The sequence below is a fragment of the Zootoca vivipara genome, chromosome 8, assembly GCF_965207765.1.
Source record: "Zootoca vivipara chromosome 8, rZooViv2.hap1.1, whole genome shotgun sequence".
Taxonomy (NCBI): domain Eukaryota; kingdom Metazoa; phylum Chordata; class Lepidosauria; order Squamata; family Lacertidae; genus Zootoca; species Zootoca vivipara.
Genome location: NC_142591.1, coordinates 26049893 through 26066387, shown reverse-complemented (window position 1 = coordinate 26066387; position 16495 = coordinate 26049893). Strand labels below are relative to the sequence as shown.

Below are 16495 nucleotides of genomic sequence, written 5' to 3'. Positions count from 1 at the left end.
GGCCCAAGGCCATAACGTTCTTGGCCACTGCGCTCTGGATACGCCTCCTGGCCCTCTCTGTGGCACCTGGGAATCGCTACCACGCCACACACCTCGCTGCAACAGCTGCGACCAAAAAAATTTGAGTCCAGAAAGAGCTGCCTTCAACTCTTTGAAGTCCTCCTGCATGAGGGTCCACAGGCTCAAGCCGGGAGCTTCCGGCAAGTCGTTCTCACCCAGCTGCACCACCATTGCCGCAGGCGTGCCTTCCACAGACACCTTCGCTTGCACTATCAGGAGAAGCTTCTCCCAACGCATTCCTTGTCTGGACACCCAGGAGACACACATGTGGTCGGGGAGTCCGAGCCTGCGTCTGAATCCAGACTCCACCGCCCTCCTGCTGGCCCAGTGGACAATGTTGTGCCCGACTATTCAGATGTGCAGGGTAGGCGGACCTAGGAATGAACAAAACAACATTAGCAACTGCATCTGAACATAACCCCTGCATGCTTCAGATTTCCAGTGGCCCAGATCCTTAATCCTGTCAACGGACAGGCCCCAATGCAAGGTACCACTGTAATGGGATAGTCTTATGATCATAATTTGCTTTTCTGGTCTCAGTGTAATAACAGTTTTATAGCTTTAGTGCATGTAAATTTTGTTTTCATCATTTCCCTGTCAAAAGTATTGTATTCTTTCTATTTATTTATTTACATTTATAGGCCACAGTGTTTGGTGCAATCTACATTAGGCAGTTTGCATATCCTGAAAACACAATGCAATTCAAAACAAATCTAGACAACTTAAATAACAGCAGCACACAATTATTTAAAAAAGAAGGGCCAGTTAAAAATAAATAAAACAGCAGTATAGATCCCAGCTGCTAAAAAAAGAGCTATACATTCTAAAACAGCTCTCTAATTTAAGCTCATCAAATAAAGGTCTAAATTAGGAAAAGCAGCTTAAAATAAATAGGTTTTAAAAACCCGCTTAAAGATTTTGCTGAGTTTTGCTCTTCCTGAGCCTTTTTGCTGTGCTTCAGATGTGTAATCTTTACCTGTTCCATGCTTGTTCTAGCTGTGTAATTTCTCTGCTTTTTTTGCTGAAATAGTTAAATTACAGTAAAAGAGTGGATTACTGTACACACTGTAAGTATCGGATAGCAAAACTATTGTGCATTTTGTAGCTATGATCCCTATAAAATAGTGGGGTTGGGGCCACTTGGCTTGGTGTTTCAGCTGTGAGCAAAATGCACCCTACATATGTTCAGAAGTACCGTACTTTCCTTTCTGGAAAAGGTTCCAGGGAAGACTAGTTCCCTATCATAGATATCCCTGGTTTGGTAGATATGCCTGGTAAAGGCAAAGGTAAAGGGACCCCTGACCATTAGGTCCATTCGTGACCGACTCTGGGGTTGCGGCGCTCATCTCACTTTATTGGCCGAGGGAGCCGGTGTACAGCTTCCAGGTCATGTGGCCAGCATGACAAAGCCACTTCTGGCGAACCAGAGCAGCGCACGGAAACGCCGTTTACCTTTCCGCTCTAGCGGTACCTATTTATCTACTTGCACTTTGATGTGCTTTTGAACTGCTAAGTTGGCAGGAGCTGGGACCGAGCAACGGGAGCTCACCCTGCCGCAGGGATTCGAACCGCCGACCTTCTGATCGGCAAGCCCTAGGCTCTGTGGTTTAACCCACAGCGCTACCTGCATCCCAGATATGCCTGGTAGAGACCCCATTAAGCTAAGATTATTCGGTGGGTAATGGAGGCTAGGAGAGCCTATGAGCATGCAATCTGCTTTGGGGAATAAATACTAGGAATAAAGGAATCTGTCAACTGTGATTTTTCTGTTCCTATTTTTTCAGTCTTAAGTTCAGTTCTTCACGTTTCCAGATCAGTTTCATAAATGTGTGTGTGTGTGTGTGTGTGTGTGTGTGTGTCCTTATAAAAGTTCAGCCGTATTTTAGTGTGCATTTTTGTTTGCAATTTTGCCTAGTGTGTACAATTTTTGCAATTTGTCCTAACATGATGAACATTTGTATGTTACTTTAGTTAATGTGTGTATTTTATGCATATAGGTGGAGACCATTTTGTGCATGTCCAATTGGCGCAAGACCACCAATGCATGTACTGTTTTGGCCCCGGGAGGTCCTTATAGCTTCATATTTTTGTACACTCCCCCCCCCCCCCCGGTTGGAGGAATGCACTGCTAAATTTGAAAAAATGTGGCTCTCCAAGGACAGCTGCATTTTGGCTCATTTATTGTTTTCAGAAGTACAAATTAGGCAAGTTCACATTAAAATGCGAACTGAACTGAATTTCTCATCCATCTCTAATATTCAGATTTATTTATTTAAAATTTATATACTGCCCTTCATCCAAAATCAACCTCCCCCTCCTATTACTAAATTACAATAAAGGAACTTCAGGGAAAACATTCATGTGACAAAGAATGTACTTTCACTCTTAAACAGCAAATTCTTTGGGACAAGGACGTACCTTTTGCCTATTCCATTCTGTAATGAGCCTCAAAATTGATGGTGCCGTAGAGATAAGAAATAAAAATAAAGCATAAAAGCAATCCTTAGACTAGAATGGAGACATGGGTAGTCTGTACCGAAAGGTATATGTGTGTATATTCCAAAATGTATTTGGGACGCCTGTTCTTGGTGGATTAAAGTTGGTTTGCAGCTTAAACTCATATTGCCAAGTTACGATTGACCCTTAGAGAAGAAGTTCACCTGAGCAAATGGGAGTTTAGTTTTTTCCCTTCTTTAAAATGTTGTCCAGCAAGTGCAGAAAGACTAAGATAGGTGAAATGTAGTGCTCGTTCCTTGGGATTTGTTACAGGAGAAAATACCAGACGGCTAATGTGAAGGGTAGAGTTTTGTTTTCATTGGCTATAATGCAGAAACTGGGGTACAAGACAAATAAGGTGAAAAATAAAACATGCATGCCTGATGTTGAAAGACAGCATGCTTGTAACTAATACATTAGAGATATTGTTCCAGAGCGCTACATCCTTCCAAAAATAATAGTTCTCTCATGTCGACAAAGTTTGTGTCGGCATGGGTTACCTGCTGCATACAGAAAGTGCTGGTCATGTAAGCTAGAACTGCCTGGGGGCTAGTCTGACTTGAACGTCCGACCTTTCCCCCAAAATATTTTTTGTTCATTAATCAGTGCTTCTTGCCTAAGCTTGTTAGTTTCCTTTCCTTCTCCCTCTCCCTTTCACCATCCCCTTGGCTTAAATTGTCAGGTTCCCTTAACTCTTGAGTGATAGCAGCGAGGTTTCATTTGAATGGTTTCCTGTAATCTTCTACAAAGGCATGACGGTTGGCTGTCTTTAAAGTAAAATGTCGGGTATACATACATGTACAGCAGCATACAGCATAAGGGGGATGGGAGGGAAACTTGATTTGCAGTTGATCACGAAAGCTTGCAAGGGAGGATCAGTTGGATTGGGGATTTGGGGGGTCACTGGGGTGGTGTAAGCTTCACGGGAGTGGGGGGATCAGAACTCAGTTTCTTCTTCCAAGAGATTAATGCTCTTGAACCCATGTGGATTCCTCCTTGGTCATACAACCTGTGGTTTTATATGGCCACACAAGGGACTCAGCTACAGTAGTCAAGAAACAGCATTTTGGATGCAACACCAGATAGGGGGGATTATAAGTGATTTTCCATAACGTTTTTTCTTCTGTTACAGTATAGTGATTTAATTTCTGACTTATTTATAGCATGTTCTTCCCCCTGTGTGTAGATCCAACCAAGGTGTACATGCCTGTGATTAATCATTGTGGCAGTTCATTTCCTGGGAGGGGGTTTATGAAGACCCAATCATGGGGGAAGGGAGAGACTGTTCTCATATGGTTTTGGATCTCATGCTAATGGAAAGAGATTTTTAAAAAATTTCAATGGAAGAGGGTGTGTCCCCCAATTCCAGTCACACCTACCACACAGCATTATAGCTCTTTCATAGGTTGACGTTCTGTGGTTTACCATACCCATTCATCCTTTCTCAAACTTAGCAAAAGTACTGGTATGTATAAAAAAAGTTCCCAGACAGCTATGAACATAGCAACAACTATCCAACAGTAGATACCCATGACAACCACTCCAAAATGTACAGTTGTCTAAAATCAGGCATAGGCAAACTCAGCCCTCCAGATGTTTGGAGACTACAATTCCCATCATCCCTGACCACTGGTACTGTTATCTAGGGATGTAGTCCCAAAACATCTGGAGGGCCGAGTTTGCCTATGCCTGAGTCTAAAATAGCAGAAGGGATTGCCATTCTTTTGGGAGCTTGTTTTAGCTATTCTGCTAATAGGCCATTTTCTAGTAAATGGAAATCCAATTCAATGCACTGTTGCATACTGTGAAATCAGTTAAATATTATATATATATATATATATATATATATATATATATATATATATATAATCTATATATATAATCTATATATATATATATATATATATATATATATATATATATATATATATATATGTATGTTGTGGTTTTCGTTCATAAGCAGCACAGCTTTACTAATAATGTAGGGCACTGTTATTAGGCTTGGTTGGCTTGATTGCCATAAGCTAAACAACTCTGAGATATATTTATTCATTCTGAATTATGGGCCTAACATTTGGTTTGACACCAGGAAGTGATTATTATGCTTGCTAGTTAACTGACTGCTCTTTTTTGGGGGAGGGGGCGTATTGTATATTTACTGATTCATAAAAATTCTTAGTCACCTGTCCTAAAAATAGCCCAAGGAGGTATGCAACATTTTTAAAATAAAAAAAAATCCAATATCCAATATATAGCCAATAAAAATGCAAAATAACAATAAAACGCAGTTATGTTATTGCTAATATTGTATTTGGTGTAGTAGATAGGTGGCAAATTCTATAATATACACCATGGTCCATAATATACATCAAGGTCCCAATTTTTTAATAGCATATTTTTTGGACAAGAAGAATAGAAGGTGTATCACAGACAATGTACAGCTTTATGTTGCTATCTTCTCTTTGAAAACCTATAACATGTTCACAGCACTGGCCATTTCATATGCCTATAAAGTTCGCAGCCACTGATGGGGAGGGATTTATATATCTTTAGATTTTTAAAAAGGTATATCACCAGAGTTAATATTAATGTGCCAATGTGGCAAGGTAGCAGTGCTCTAAGTGTAGCAGTGCACCATTTTTGCTTTACTTAAGGGAAATCCAGGGTGAATAAAACGGCAACTTTTCAAACATGACATTTAATCCATGCATGTAAATCAAACTGTGGGAGGAATCTATTATTCATTATTAAAAGGGCACCATATTTTTATTATACTGAAAATGAAACCCAAATGCTGTGAAAAATTTAGTGGCTTCTCTTGAAGTTTCAAGACACTTATCATCCAGTCATTGAACTGGTGCTGGCACTCATTTTAAATTATAGCTACCAAAATAATAAAGTTTTAGGCCTTGGAAGGAGTTGGAGAGAAGCCTGATCAATTTCACTGCAAAAGGTAAATTTATTTTTTTTAATGTAAGGCTCTTTAAATCCATATCACGGTACAGGTCCTCGGTTATGCTCAGAATTAGATCAGTATGAGAAATATAGTTCAAATCCATGTCATTATTAGTCACACCCACAATTTCCCCCCTGAAGTACTCCGTGAAAGCTACATATATCAGAAACTGATTAACATGACCCAAGGTATTAATTCTTAAAATATGATGAGACCAACATTTCCTGAGCCTCTATTTTCTCTATGTCAGCATCTAAATAGGAGCTAAGGTGCTTTTAATAGCAGCACAATGAAGTATTATTAGTTAAGCTAGAGGTTTTTTATTATTATTATTAATAATAATATTCCTGCACTATACTCTTAACACAGCTTACACAATACGGGTGAAGGAAATGTTTAGTGCAACTGAAACGAAGCAAGATAGGAAGGACTTTTAAAACTCAGAAATACTTAGGCTGCAGTCCTGGACTCACTTACCTTGGAGTAAGTCCCATTAAACTCAAAGGGATTTACAGTCAACGCTCGGGTTGCGAATGTGATCCATGTGGGAGGCATGTTCGCAACACGCAGTGTTTGCAACCTGCAGCGCTGCATCTGCACACATGCAGGTCGTGATTCTGCGCTTCTGCGCATGCACAAAGTGCGATTTAGTGCTTCTGCGCCTGCGCGAGCACCGAAACCCGGAAGTAACCCATTCCGGTACTTCCGGGTTCGGCGCGGTGTGCAACCCGAAAACGCACAACCTGAAGCGTCTGTGACCCCAAGGTATGACTGTACCTCTGAATAGACATGCATAGGATTGTGTTGTAAAGACTGGGTTGAGTGATGTGCAGTTTCACATTTTGTTCTGGTGAAGTAAAATATTACTCCTGACAGAGTAGAGTATATTTAGGAAATCCATAAAATTACACGAAGCAAAAATATTTACCTCTAGTTCAAGCTTTGTTTTTTTCAATATTCAGAATGTCATGAGTATTAAGTAGAATTCAGTTCTCCCTTTTGCATTTTCTGCAGTGTCGAAAAATGACTCTATTTTTTGGCAAGAAATTCAGGTCTCAGGAAAACGTTGCCCCCACTTACCCTCAGTGATGTCACATGGCCAAAGCAGACATCACATAGTGTTGTGATGTCATTCTTCTCATTATTCATCCCCTCTCTCAGATTCTAATCCTTAGCAGCAGGTACAAAGCATCTGAAGAACATAACAACTTACAATAACTAACCTCTTTGACCAAATATACCTAAGCCAGAGAACGAATTTCTCAATAATAATCTGTTCACTGCATAACCTCTGAATGGGTGGGACCATTCATATCACTAATCCAAGAAATGGCAGCCAAAGAAATATAGAAGTAGATGATTAATAGACCTGAGTTCTCAACCTTTGAGAGATATTCAAGCTTTTAACATATTGCATATGTAACTCATGCTCTAGTTAGAAATAAAAACATGCTTTGATCTTTGTTCTTTTCCCAGTTTTGTTCCTGTCTCCTCCTTTCCAGTGAGGCCAGGCTAGCACCTAGATATAAAAGTTCAGGAGAAACCGAGGCCAGTGATATGAAGGCCAAAATGTATGCAGTCAGGGTTAACAATAGCCATGCCTTGCAATGCTACTCCCTGCTGGTCATAGAAGAGAGACAAAAATATTGGCAGCAGATGTTTTGAGGGCAAGGCAATTGCCACCAGATGTGGAGGCTAAAGCACACAGGATGCAACAATTATTTTCCTTTATCTAAAAAAGACAAGGGGTTATATTTTTATGGTGCTCTTGCCCATTTCCATTGCACTGCCTGTGAGATTACAACAAATTCTGCTTTAATGACCCTAATACTTTGTGAGAATAAAGCAGAAGCAATGTTGGGACCTATGAGGCATTGTCCCCACTGCTGAGAAGAGGGTTGGCTCTTATGCCATGATGGTCTTGAGAATGTTTCTGCACCTGCAGCTGTGCCAGAGTTGATCTAGATGTGATGTGGGAGATGCTTCTGCAACAAGGAAGGGTTGTACTGTTGAAGTAAGGGTAGCAAAATCGTAGCTAAGAAGCTCACATCATATATATGAGGGACACCCTTCTTTGGAAATCAAACCGATGTCCAGACTTTAACATTCAAAAACTTTACTTGCAGATGAATTGATGAATTAAAACATAATATTTACAGTCAATATTTATTTGACCAAACTGTTCGAGGCAGTAGAAGACAGAAGTGCCTGGCGTGCTCTGGTCCATGGGGTAACGATATGTCGGACATGACTAAACGACTAAACCAACAAACAACAATTTACAGTCATATGCTTACCCAAGCATGGGCCTACAGTTTCTTCTTCTAACCTCAAAATTTCCAAACAACTGTATTTTCCTCCCTTTTCAGAGCTCATCACTCAGCCTTCTGTATCTCAGTTAGGCCATACCTTGCAGCTCCTATGAGAGATTTCCACTTTCGCCTTCTCCTGCAGTTTTGCTCTCTTTCTTCCAAACAGAGAAGCAGCACTCCAACACTCCATTCCACTTAGCAGTGTTCACAGTGGGTTATAAAACACAGCCATCTTGCTTCACATAAAATGGAGTCTCTCCTTCACTAGATACCTCCCAAGTGACCAACGTTAGTGAGTCACATGAGAACTACTAGAGAACTCTCTGGGATTCAGTTACCAGCCAATCAAATTTCAACACATAGTAATGCCTACAAGCATTTACAATTTCAGTGAATAAAATTACCATACTGAATATGTACCTCAGTCAGCTTTGGGTGTAGAAGGTCTCAGATTTCATTCCTGGTGCCTGAAGATAGCACTTGGAGGGCCCCTACCTAAAACCCTGGACAATTGCTACCCAAGCTTTCCTTCCATCCTATATGCTTGGATCTATTTGGTGAATTGAATTCATGTTTGATTTCACCCATGCTTACTTCTTCTTTTTCCTTTGCCTTTTCCTACCATTTAACTCTTATTCTTTAGCATTTCCCTCATGCAATAAGGTCTGGACAGAGCTTTGTTCAATAATCCCTTAGTGCCATGTTCATGGAAATTATAGCTACCTCATCTTGTTTCTTCGCGTTCATTTGCACTTGACTTACGAAGAATATGGTCTCACAAAGATGATTTTTAGAGGCATTAAAATGAAGATTTTATTGACAAGGAACAATTGGCCACAGATTCAGTAATATTGAAATTTGATTGTATTGTTATGCTATATAGTTTTGGGACTTGGTAGATGCTGATCTAATTGTATGGCAGATGTTCAAAAAAAATCACCTCATTATGTGTGCTGGGGCTTTGTCATTTTGGGACTCTAAAAATAATGGGCTTTGTGCAGTACTCTCTGAAGTTCAGCTCCTTTGGGGGGTGGGGAGAAAACAAAGAAAAAAAGTATAGATTTATCTCTCTTTTAGCCACAAAAAACCCAAGAGCAAGTTGGACTTCTTGGTGGCACACTTTATAGAAAAATCCCCCAACTGAACCTGCTAATTTGAAATATTCAAATAGATCTCATTCTCTCTCTTGAGCATTTCCATGTTGTAATGCAGTGGCATATGGGGAAGTAAAATATATTTTGACAACAGAATTAATATAAAGCTGTTGATTTTGGAAATAGTATCAAGAGATGATTCTTAGCTCAATATCTTTTAATTCAATTAAACGCAGCGCTATTCGGTACAACGCAAGGAAGGAATTGCATGTCTTTATTCTCAGTTGCTGGTGCATAATTTGAGGAGACTTTTGAACATGAATAAATGGAGCATAAACTGGCATTTGGGGTTAAAAAAATACTTCAGGCTAATTTAATCCAGGTTTCTGTAACTACATAGGAGAAGTTAGTAAGGCAGACAAGAAAGATGAACTAGGGGAAGGATGATAGTTCTGAGTGGCGGAGCACGTGCTTAGAATGAGCTCACTACCTCTCCTTATCTCCTCCCCTTACTCCCAGAAATATAAGGAAATATCTTTGCTAACTTTATTTGAGAAGAGGGAATCTGCGATCCATTCCTCCATTGAATTCAACAAAGAAGCGCATGCGGAATTTAAATAGAACTTGTTGCACGCACGAGTCTAGGACCCAAGTAGCCAAATGCCTTGATAAGGGACATATTCTGTTAGTAATTTGATAACTAATGTTTTTAACCTCCCCATGGGTTATTTATTGAAAAATGGTAAATCTGGTTTAAATGAAACTCGATCCTGTCAATGGCTTAGGAGCAGCTGCTACGGGGTTATGGCATTGTTCTGCGGGTGCTTCTGTTTCATCTTAAGCGTTCACAAACCATTCATGTAAAGTATGCCTATACACAGGAGTGACACTATGTATACACTTTGAAAAGAAAGGAACCTTGAAATGTTGTTCTCCCCTGTTATCAGTGCTTAGTTGCATTTTTTTTCAGCTGAAGCAATGCAAGTATAACCATTTGATTATCTGAAAATGCTGTTTCTGCTGCTCTGTCAAATGGCTGGAATCCAAAGCTCAATGAGGGAGCTTCAATGTGTAGGGGGGGTACCTAGGGGTTGGGTAGATTAGCCTCCACCAAGGGTGCAGACCCGAGGGTGGGGAGGGCACAAATTTTGTGCTTCTCCACTCTGGCTTGAAGTGGCTAGGAGCCTGTCCACAATCTCCCTGGGACACTCCTCTGCTTTTCTGGGTGCTAACATCTCCTTGCCACAGGAACAAGGGAGCCTAGTGACAGAAAGAAGCCAGCAGTACAGTGGTACCTCTGGACATGAATTTAATTCGTTCTAGGGGTCCGTTCTTACCCCCCCCCAAACATTCACATCCAGAAGTGCCTGTTCTGCGCATGTGTGCATGGCAGTAGCCCACTTCTGCGCATGCGTGTGCGGCGGAAACCTTTCTGTTACTTCTGGGTTTGCCGCATGCGTAGCCTGAAGCATTCGTATCCAGAGGTGTTCGCAACTAGAGGTACCACTGTAATCACACTAAGCACACGTTGGAGTTAACTCTTTATTAGCAAAAACAACAACAACAACAACAACAACAACAACCCCAGAATCTGCATGGGAGTGTCACGCCTAAGGAGTACAGCAGCTCACCTCTGGCAGGTCTTGCCCCCATAGTGCAGTTGCTGAGAGTATAGGTCCTCACCTTCCCACAGAAATCTACGTACCTGCCTCTCCAGGGTTTTCCCCAAGCAATCTGAGACCGCTCCTGCATGAAGCTAACCTCCTCCACCCTCTGCATGCCTCTTCTGGTTCTGGGAGACTAAGGAGGAGGGGAGCTTGTCGCAGCAGGACAGGGAGACACACATGCTTCTTCACCAGACAGACTCATCTCTCCCTCTCAAATTTATGTCTGCTATTATCTGACATTGTTTTCAAAACCTTTCTTAAACTATGTTGGCATTCTTCCAAATATGCATATAGTTGATTCTTCCTCTTTCCAATAGGATGTTCCAGCCAGAAAGGATGGGAAGCCTGGGGAGATACTTCTGTTTGAACTCTTTCTCCTTCGTGGGACCAATACTTGCATTGACCGAGTTGTGGGCTGGGGAGCATTTCCTTTGTGTAATAATAATTTGGATACAGTGGATGGGAAGTTTAAATGTCCTTTCCTCAGAGGCCACTACAACTCTCAAATTGATAGGTTCCAAAAAATTGAAAAATGGATTTCTTCTGACTTGGATCACTGGTTGTGCAACCTCTATTTCCAGGTTTGTAGGAAGCAGCATTCCTAATCTGCATCCACCTTAAGGATGCAATTTTTATGTTTACAGCAAATCTACCTACCTATTTGTTATAATATATCTTTAATGTTATTTTAAGGTTGAAAAGCAACATTCATGTGAAACAGTTTCCTTCTTACAGCAATAATGGAAGGGATATGCTTCAGCAGTGCAACTTGATGAAAGTCCATCTTTCTCAGTCTTTAAACCAGGGGCAGCCAAGTTGTTCAGAAACCAAAGCCCTGTTGAAAATATGTTGTGGCTATATTAGGCTGTAATGCAGTATTTAAAACAGTAAGACTTGGAAATTGCTTTCATATTTGAACTTCAAAGTCAGTTTTAAAGGACCCATTGAGGCTTGTGGCTGTGGGGGAATAATTGGATCATTGGATTCACAAATTGACGGACAGTTGTGTCTTTAAATTATTGCACTGCACACTGAGAGCATTTAGAACAGGAATTATGTGAATTAAGAAGAAACTAATGAGTGGCGGACCCCTGCAGTGGGCGTTTCCACAGAATTGTAGATCAACCTTTTTGATTGAAAGTTTGAGAATATTAGAAGAATAATTTTGCATATGGCTGACCTATTCATATAACAGGGTTTTCTCTTATCAGATAATTAAACTACCGCGGTATTCAGATGAGCAGAAAAAATACGAGGCAGCCCTACAGCTCTCTTCAGACCTTGTATATTCAAGCATTGCTGAGAAGGATAGAGTCTTGAAGAAGGAAACAACAGGCGGACTACAAGATAATGGACTAAAAAGTTCATGCCTACCATACTGCCAATCAAGATCTTCTTTGGCCTCACTTCAAGGTTAGATACTCTTTGTTTTTTGTTTTTAAATAAATCAGTATCCACCAGGAAACAGGAAACATATCGGGTATCATTTATTGTGAGGGATACGTCACCTTGGTTTTCATATTTTAAAAATTCTCTTCCACCTTCACTCAATGCTGGATATTAGAAAGTTTGACCGACTCAAGCTTTTCACTTATTTAGTGCTCAGAGAGTAAGGAAGACATGGATAACTGCCTGCACTATAAAGACAGTTATAATGTAGTCCCTCCTTTTCCATGGATAGCGCCTCAGCCATGCAAAGAAGGGAGCCACATCTGCTGTGGTAGAAAGCACCATTCTCAGTTGAGTGACAAGCTCCATCCAAGTGGTAAGATGATCAAGGATGGGAATGGGGAACCTGATGTCCTCTAGATGTTGCCAAAGTCCATCTACTATCAACCCAGCCAGTGCAGGCAGTGGCAGATGAAAATTCTAGGCCAGCAACATCTGGAGGGCACCAGGTTCCCTTTCATGATCGAGGTCAGCCTTCCTCAACCTGGTTCCTTCCAGGGACTACAACTTCCCTCAGCTCCCACCAGCATGGTCAATGGTCAGGGATGATGGGAGTTGTAGTCCAAAACATCTGGAGGACATCAAGTTGGGGAAATCATTGGACATGAAGGCCATGATGTGTCCATGGATTTGAGCGGGGGGGGGGGGGCAATTGCCACCATAAAATACCCAAGGGCAGTTTCAGTAGGCATCAAGGTCTTCATGCTTTCTTATGTCTACATTAGCCCATAAATGCCCTGGTTTTGAAACTCATGTACTTATGCCATATGAGTGTCAGCTCTCAGCATCCCAACTGTCACTCTGAATGCTCATGCTCAGAGTGTGCCACCAGGAACCAGACAGGGATAGTCGGAAATGAGGCTGTGTGTGTGAGAGAGAGGGGGTTCTTGCTGTTTTCTACTCTAACCCAGGAGCTGGCTTTCAAAGACCTTTAAGCAGTATATTTTCCCAGTTAGATATATAATCCTTCCCTGAAAGTACATGTGTATGTATTGCATATGTCATGCTACACCATGTAAATGTACAGATATAGATGCACAGCACTGTAAGATAATTCTGCGACTGGCATCCATGTGCAGTTGTGCATAACAAAAGGTAAGATGTGTTGAACATCAAAGCCTTACACACACACACACACACACACACACACACACACACACACACAAGTTTGCAACCACTGACAACAGAAATCCTTCAGAATAATTTTCTTTATCATTTGTTTTTATTTATTTACTTGGAGCCTTCTTTATAGATATTATTAGCTGTTAATATCTCCCTGTGGGTTTGTTTTCTAATATATAACAGTGCCGTGCTACAATATGCTGTTTCTGCTGGTGATATGTTGCTAAGAGATTTAATAATGGGCAAACAAACACAACATGTGGTAATCCATTTCAAATTAAAAGTTTATTAAACACCAGCTTGATGACTTTCTGGCTATTTACAATTAAAAGACCAAACCTTAGGGAACTGGGGACCATGTGACGAAATGTACAGCGTTGCCATTTCCAACAGAACAAATGCATTTATGATCTGCAGCAAGCTGTTGCCCATTGATATATCTTATAAATACTGTATTTAATCTATTAGGACACAACATAAAACTTTGCTAATGCTGAGATGCAAGTCAGAAAACGTAAGGAAAGGCTCTTGCGAATGAGGAGGGTGCTTACAGTCTTTAACATTCGCTGAGGTATTAGAACAGTCCAGTGCTTTTTTTCTTAAAAAGTTTAGGGGTACTCTCATTTTCCTACTCATATTGAAATACTGCCCCTCAATGAGGCCAAACTTAGATTCACAAAATGTTTAGGGGTATGCGTACCCCTGTGTCCCCCCTAGAAAAAAAAGCACTGGAATAGTCTTATAAGAGACTAATCACTATATAATATGCTTCATAATGCTGGCAGAAAACATATGCTGCCTTTCCATAGTTCAAACCATGCTCAAGGAGGCTTACAACGTGAAAAAAGTACATAACAAAATAGCCATAAACAATAAATAAAACATCAGAAAGCTATCATGTTTAAAGAGAAGAGAAGCAGATCATTCAGGAAAATGATTTTTTAAAAAACAACAACAACAATAACACAGGGTAATGTTTAATGTAAGGAGTGGGGTGGTGATTATTCATTTCTTATCAAGACACAACACAATCTGAAGGCAGCCTTTTTGTGAAATTCAACATGGGCCCCAGACTAGATTCTAATAGCAGGTGTCTTGGTTGTGAAAAAGACATTGACAACTCATTCACACTTGAAAGTTGGCAGTGGGGGGTGGAGAGAGATTCTATACCTGGAAAGTAATGTGGTGTTTTGCAAGGAGGAAGATGTTCGGATAATCCACTTTGCTGTGTGTTCTCAAGTCTGAGCACCTTTTGATCTCTGATCCAAATTCCGTCAGGTGATGCATTTATCATAACATGAGTTGAGCCATCTCATGTTGAGCATCTCCCTGCTGTTCCTTCCTGTTGAAATCTGAAAGCATGTCTATCCAATTAAACTGCAAGCAAGTACCGTGTTTCTCATATTATAAGACATGTCTTATATTTATTTTTTCCTCAAAAAAACACACTATGGCTTATTTTCAAGGGATGTCTTATTTTTTCCTCCTCCTCCTGCCGCGGCCGGCATTGCTGCTGCGCCTATCACTATGTCTTATTTTCGGGGTATGGCTTATATTCCTTGAATGCTTAAAAATCCTGCTATGGCTTATTTTATGGGTATGTCTTAAAATATGAGAAACAGGGTAGCAGGGGAAATAGAGAACCAACACAAAAGCAAGGAAGTGATTTAGCAGAAGTTGATTTCTCTCACCACATGTTTAATAAACTAACAGACACAAATCCAGCCCAACAATTTATGCTGGAGAAATATATGTCATTAGGTTGAGTGTGACATGTGTAGAAAATAGGAGCGGACACAGTTTCAGTCTGTTTCTGTTTGGTACAGCTTCTCTGTCTCTCTTTTTTCAGTCTTTTGTTCTGCACTTTTTATTTCCTGGTACCTTTTCCACCCCACCCCCCTTGCTACTTTCCATAGGAAAACCTGATCTTTATTGCTGAGTTGGAGCAAACAGCAATTTGGGTTTTCTGCAGCGGGTTTTCATGGGGAAAGTGGTGGCGAACCCCCCGCCCCCAGTTTTTAGAACTGGACTGGAAACCCCAGACGTGTGCCTAGAAATGAGGGATGTAAGGGTGGATGTATTCAGCTCTCCACGTTTCTGCAGCAATTTGCAGATTTTAGTGATTAAAATCCTCAGGAATTTCCCTCCAGCCTTTTAGTGCAAATTTCTCCCAATAAACACATATTTGCATATGGTTTTGACTAATGTGCACATTTTATAAGCAGTTTCTCCCAATTTAATGAATCGGTTATTTTCACTGATGTCTAATATTTGCATTTTTGTAAACGTTGCTCAGGTGGAGAACTGCATTGCAAAATTTGGGTAAGTCTGAATTACTAGTAATTATGCTGCGTATGGCAAGTGTAGAAGCTAAGAGTTCTTCCAGGTTCTTGTTTTTCTAATTTGAAACTCAGTGTGCCACATTTTTGCATCAGCTTGCAACATCTGTCGGCATTTTACCGCACATTTCTACTAATACACACATTTTCAATGCAATTTGTACGCAATTTCACCAATACATGCAAGAATGCATACACTCTAGTACACATTACTGGACATATTTTTTTGGATGGAGAACCACATCACACCATTGGGAGACTTGCTGATTTCAAAGACTATCTGTGTTGTGGGTTCACATATTGCTTCATGATGCATGTATTAGGTAGATCCGTCTTTAAACGCGGGTTGAACCTAATTTCCCTCCCACCCCTTGATTTTTTTGTTGCAAGGACCTGCTAATGTAGAAGTCCTGTCATTTTAAAATGATAATAGGAACAAAACAATAACAGTAAAATATTTTTTATTGTTTATACCCCACCCATCTAGTTTGGTTTCCCCAGCCACTCTGTGTGGCTTCTAGCACATATAAAACATAATAAAACATTTAAAACTTCCCTATACGGCACGGTGGCACTGTGAGTTAAACCACAGAGCCTAGGGCTTGCCGATCAGAAGGTCAGCGGTTCGAATCCCCGCGATGGGGTGAGCTCCCATTGCTTGGTCCCAGCTCCTGCCAACCTAGCAGTTCGAAAGCACAAAGTGCAAGTAGATAAATAGGTACCGCTCTGGCAGGAGGGTAAACGGCGTTTCCGTGTGCTGTTCTGGTTCACCAGAAGCGGCTTTGTTATGCTGGGCACATGACCCGGAAGCTGTACACCGGCTCCCTTGGCCAATAAAGTGACATGAGCGCTGCGACCCCAGAGTCGTCCGCGACTGGACCTAATGGTCAGGGGTCCCTTTACCTTTATATAGGGCTGCCTTCCAATGTGTTCTAAAGGTTATATAGTTCCTCGTCTCCCTGACATCTGATGGGAGGGTGTTCCACAGGGTGGGTGCCAC

At 40.9% G+C, this 16495-nt stretch overlaps 1 protein-coding gene across 1 annotated transcript in view; it reads left to right on the top strand.

Annotated features, from left to right (window-relative positions):
• LOC118090247 (uncharacterized) overlaps nucleotides 1–16495 on the top strand; it is a gene marked incomplete at its 5' end in the record, with an annotated part of 136561 nt that overhangs the window by 33189 nt on the left and 86877 nt on the right. The window contains 2 exons of the mRNA XM_088675166.1: nucleotides 10903–11166; nucleotides 11797–11998. Coding sequence (XP_088531292.1) covers nucleotides 10903–11166; nucleotides 11797–11998 — 466 coding nt within the window. The remainder of the gene's footprint in view (nucleotides 1–10902; nucleotides 11167–11796; nucleotides 11999–16495) is intronic.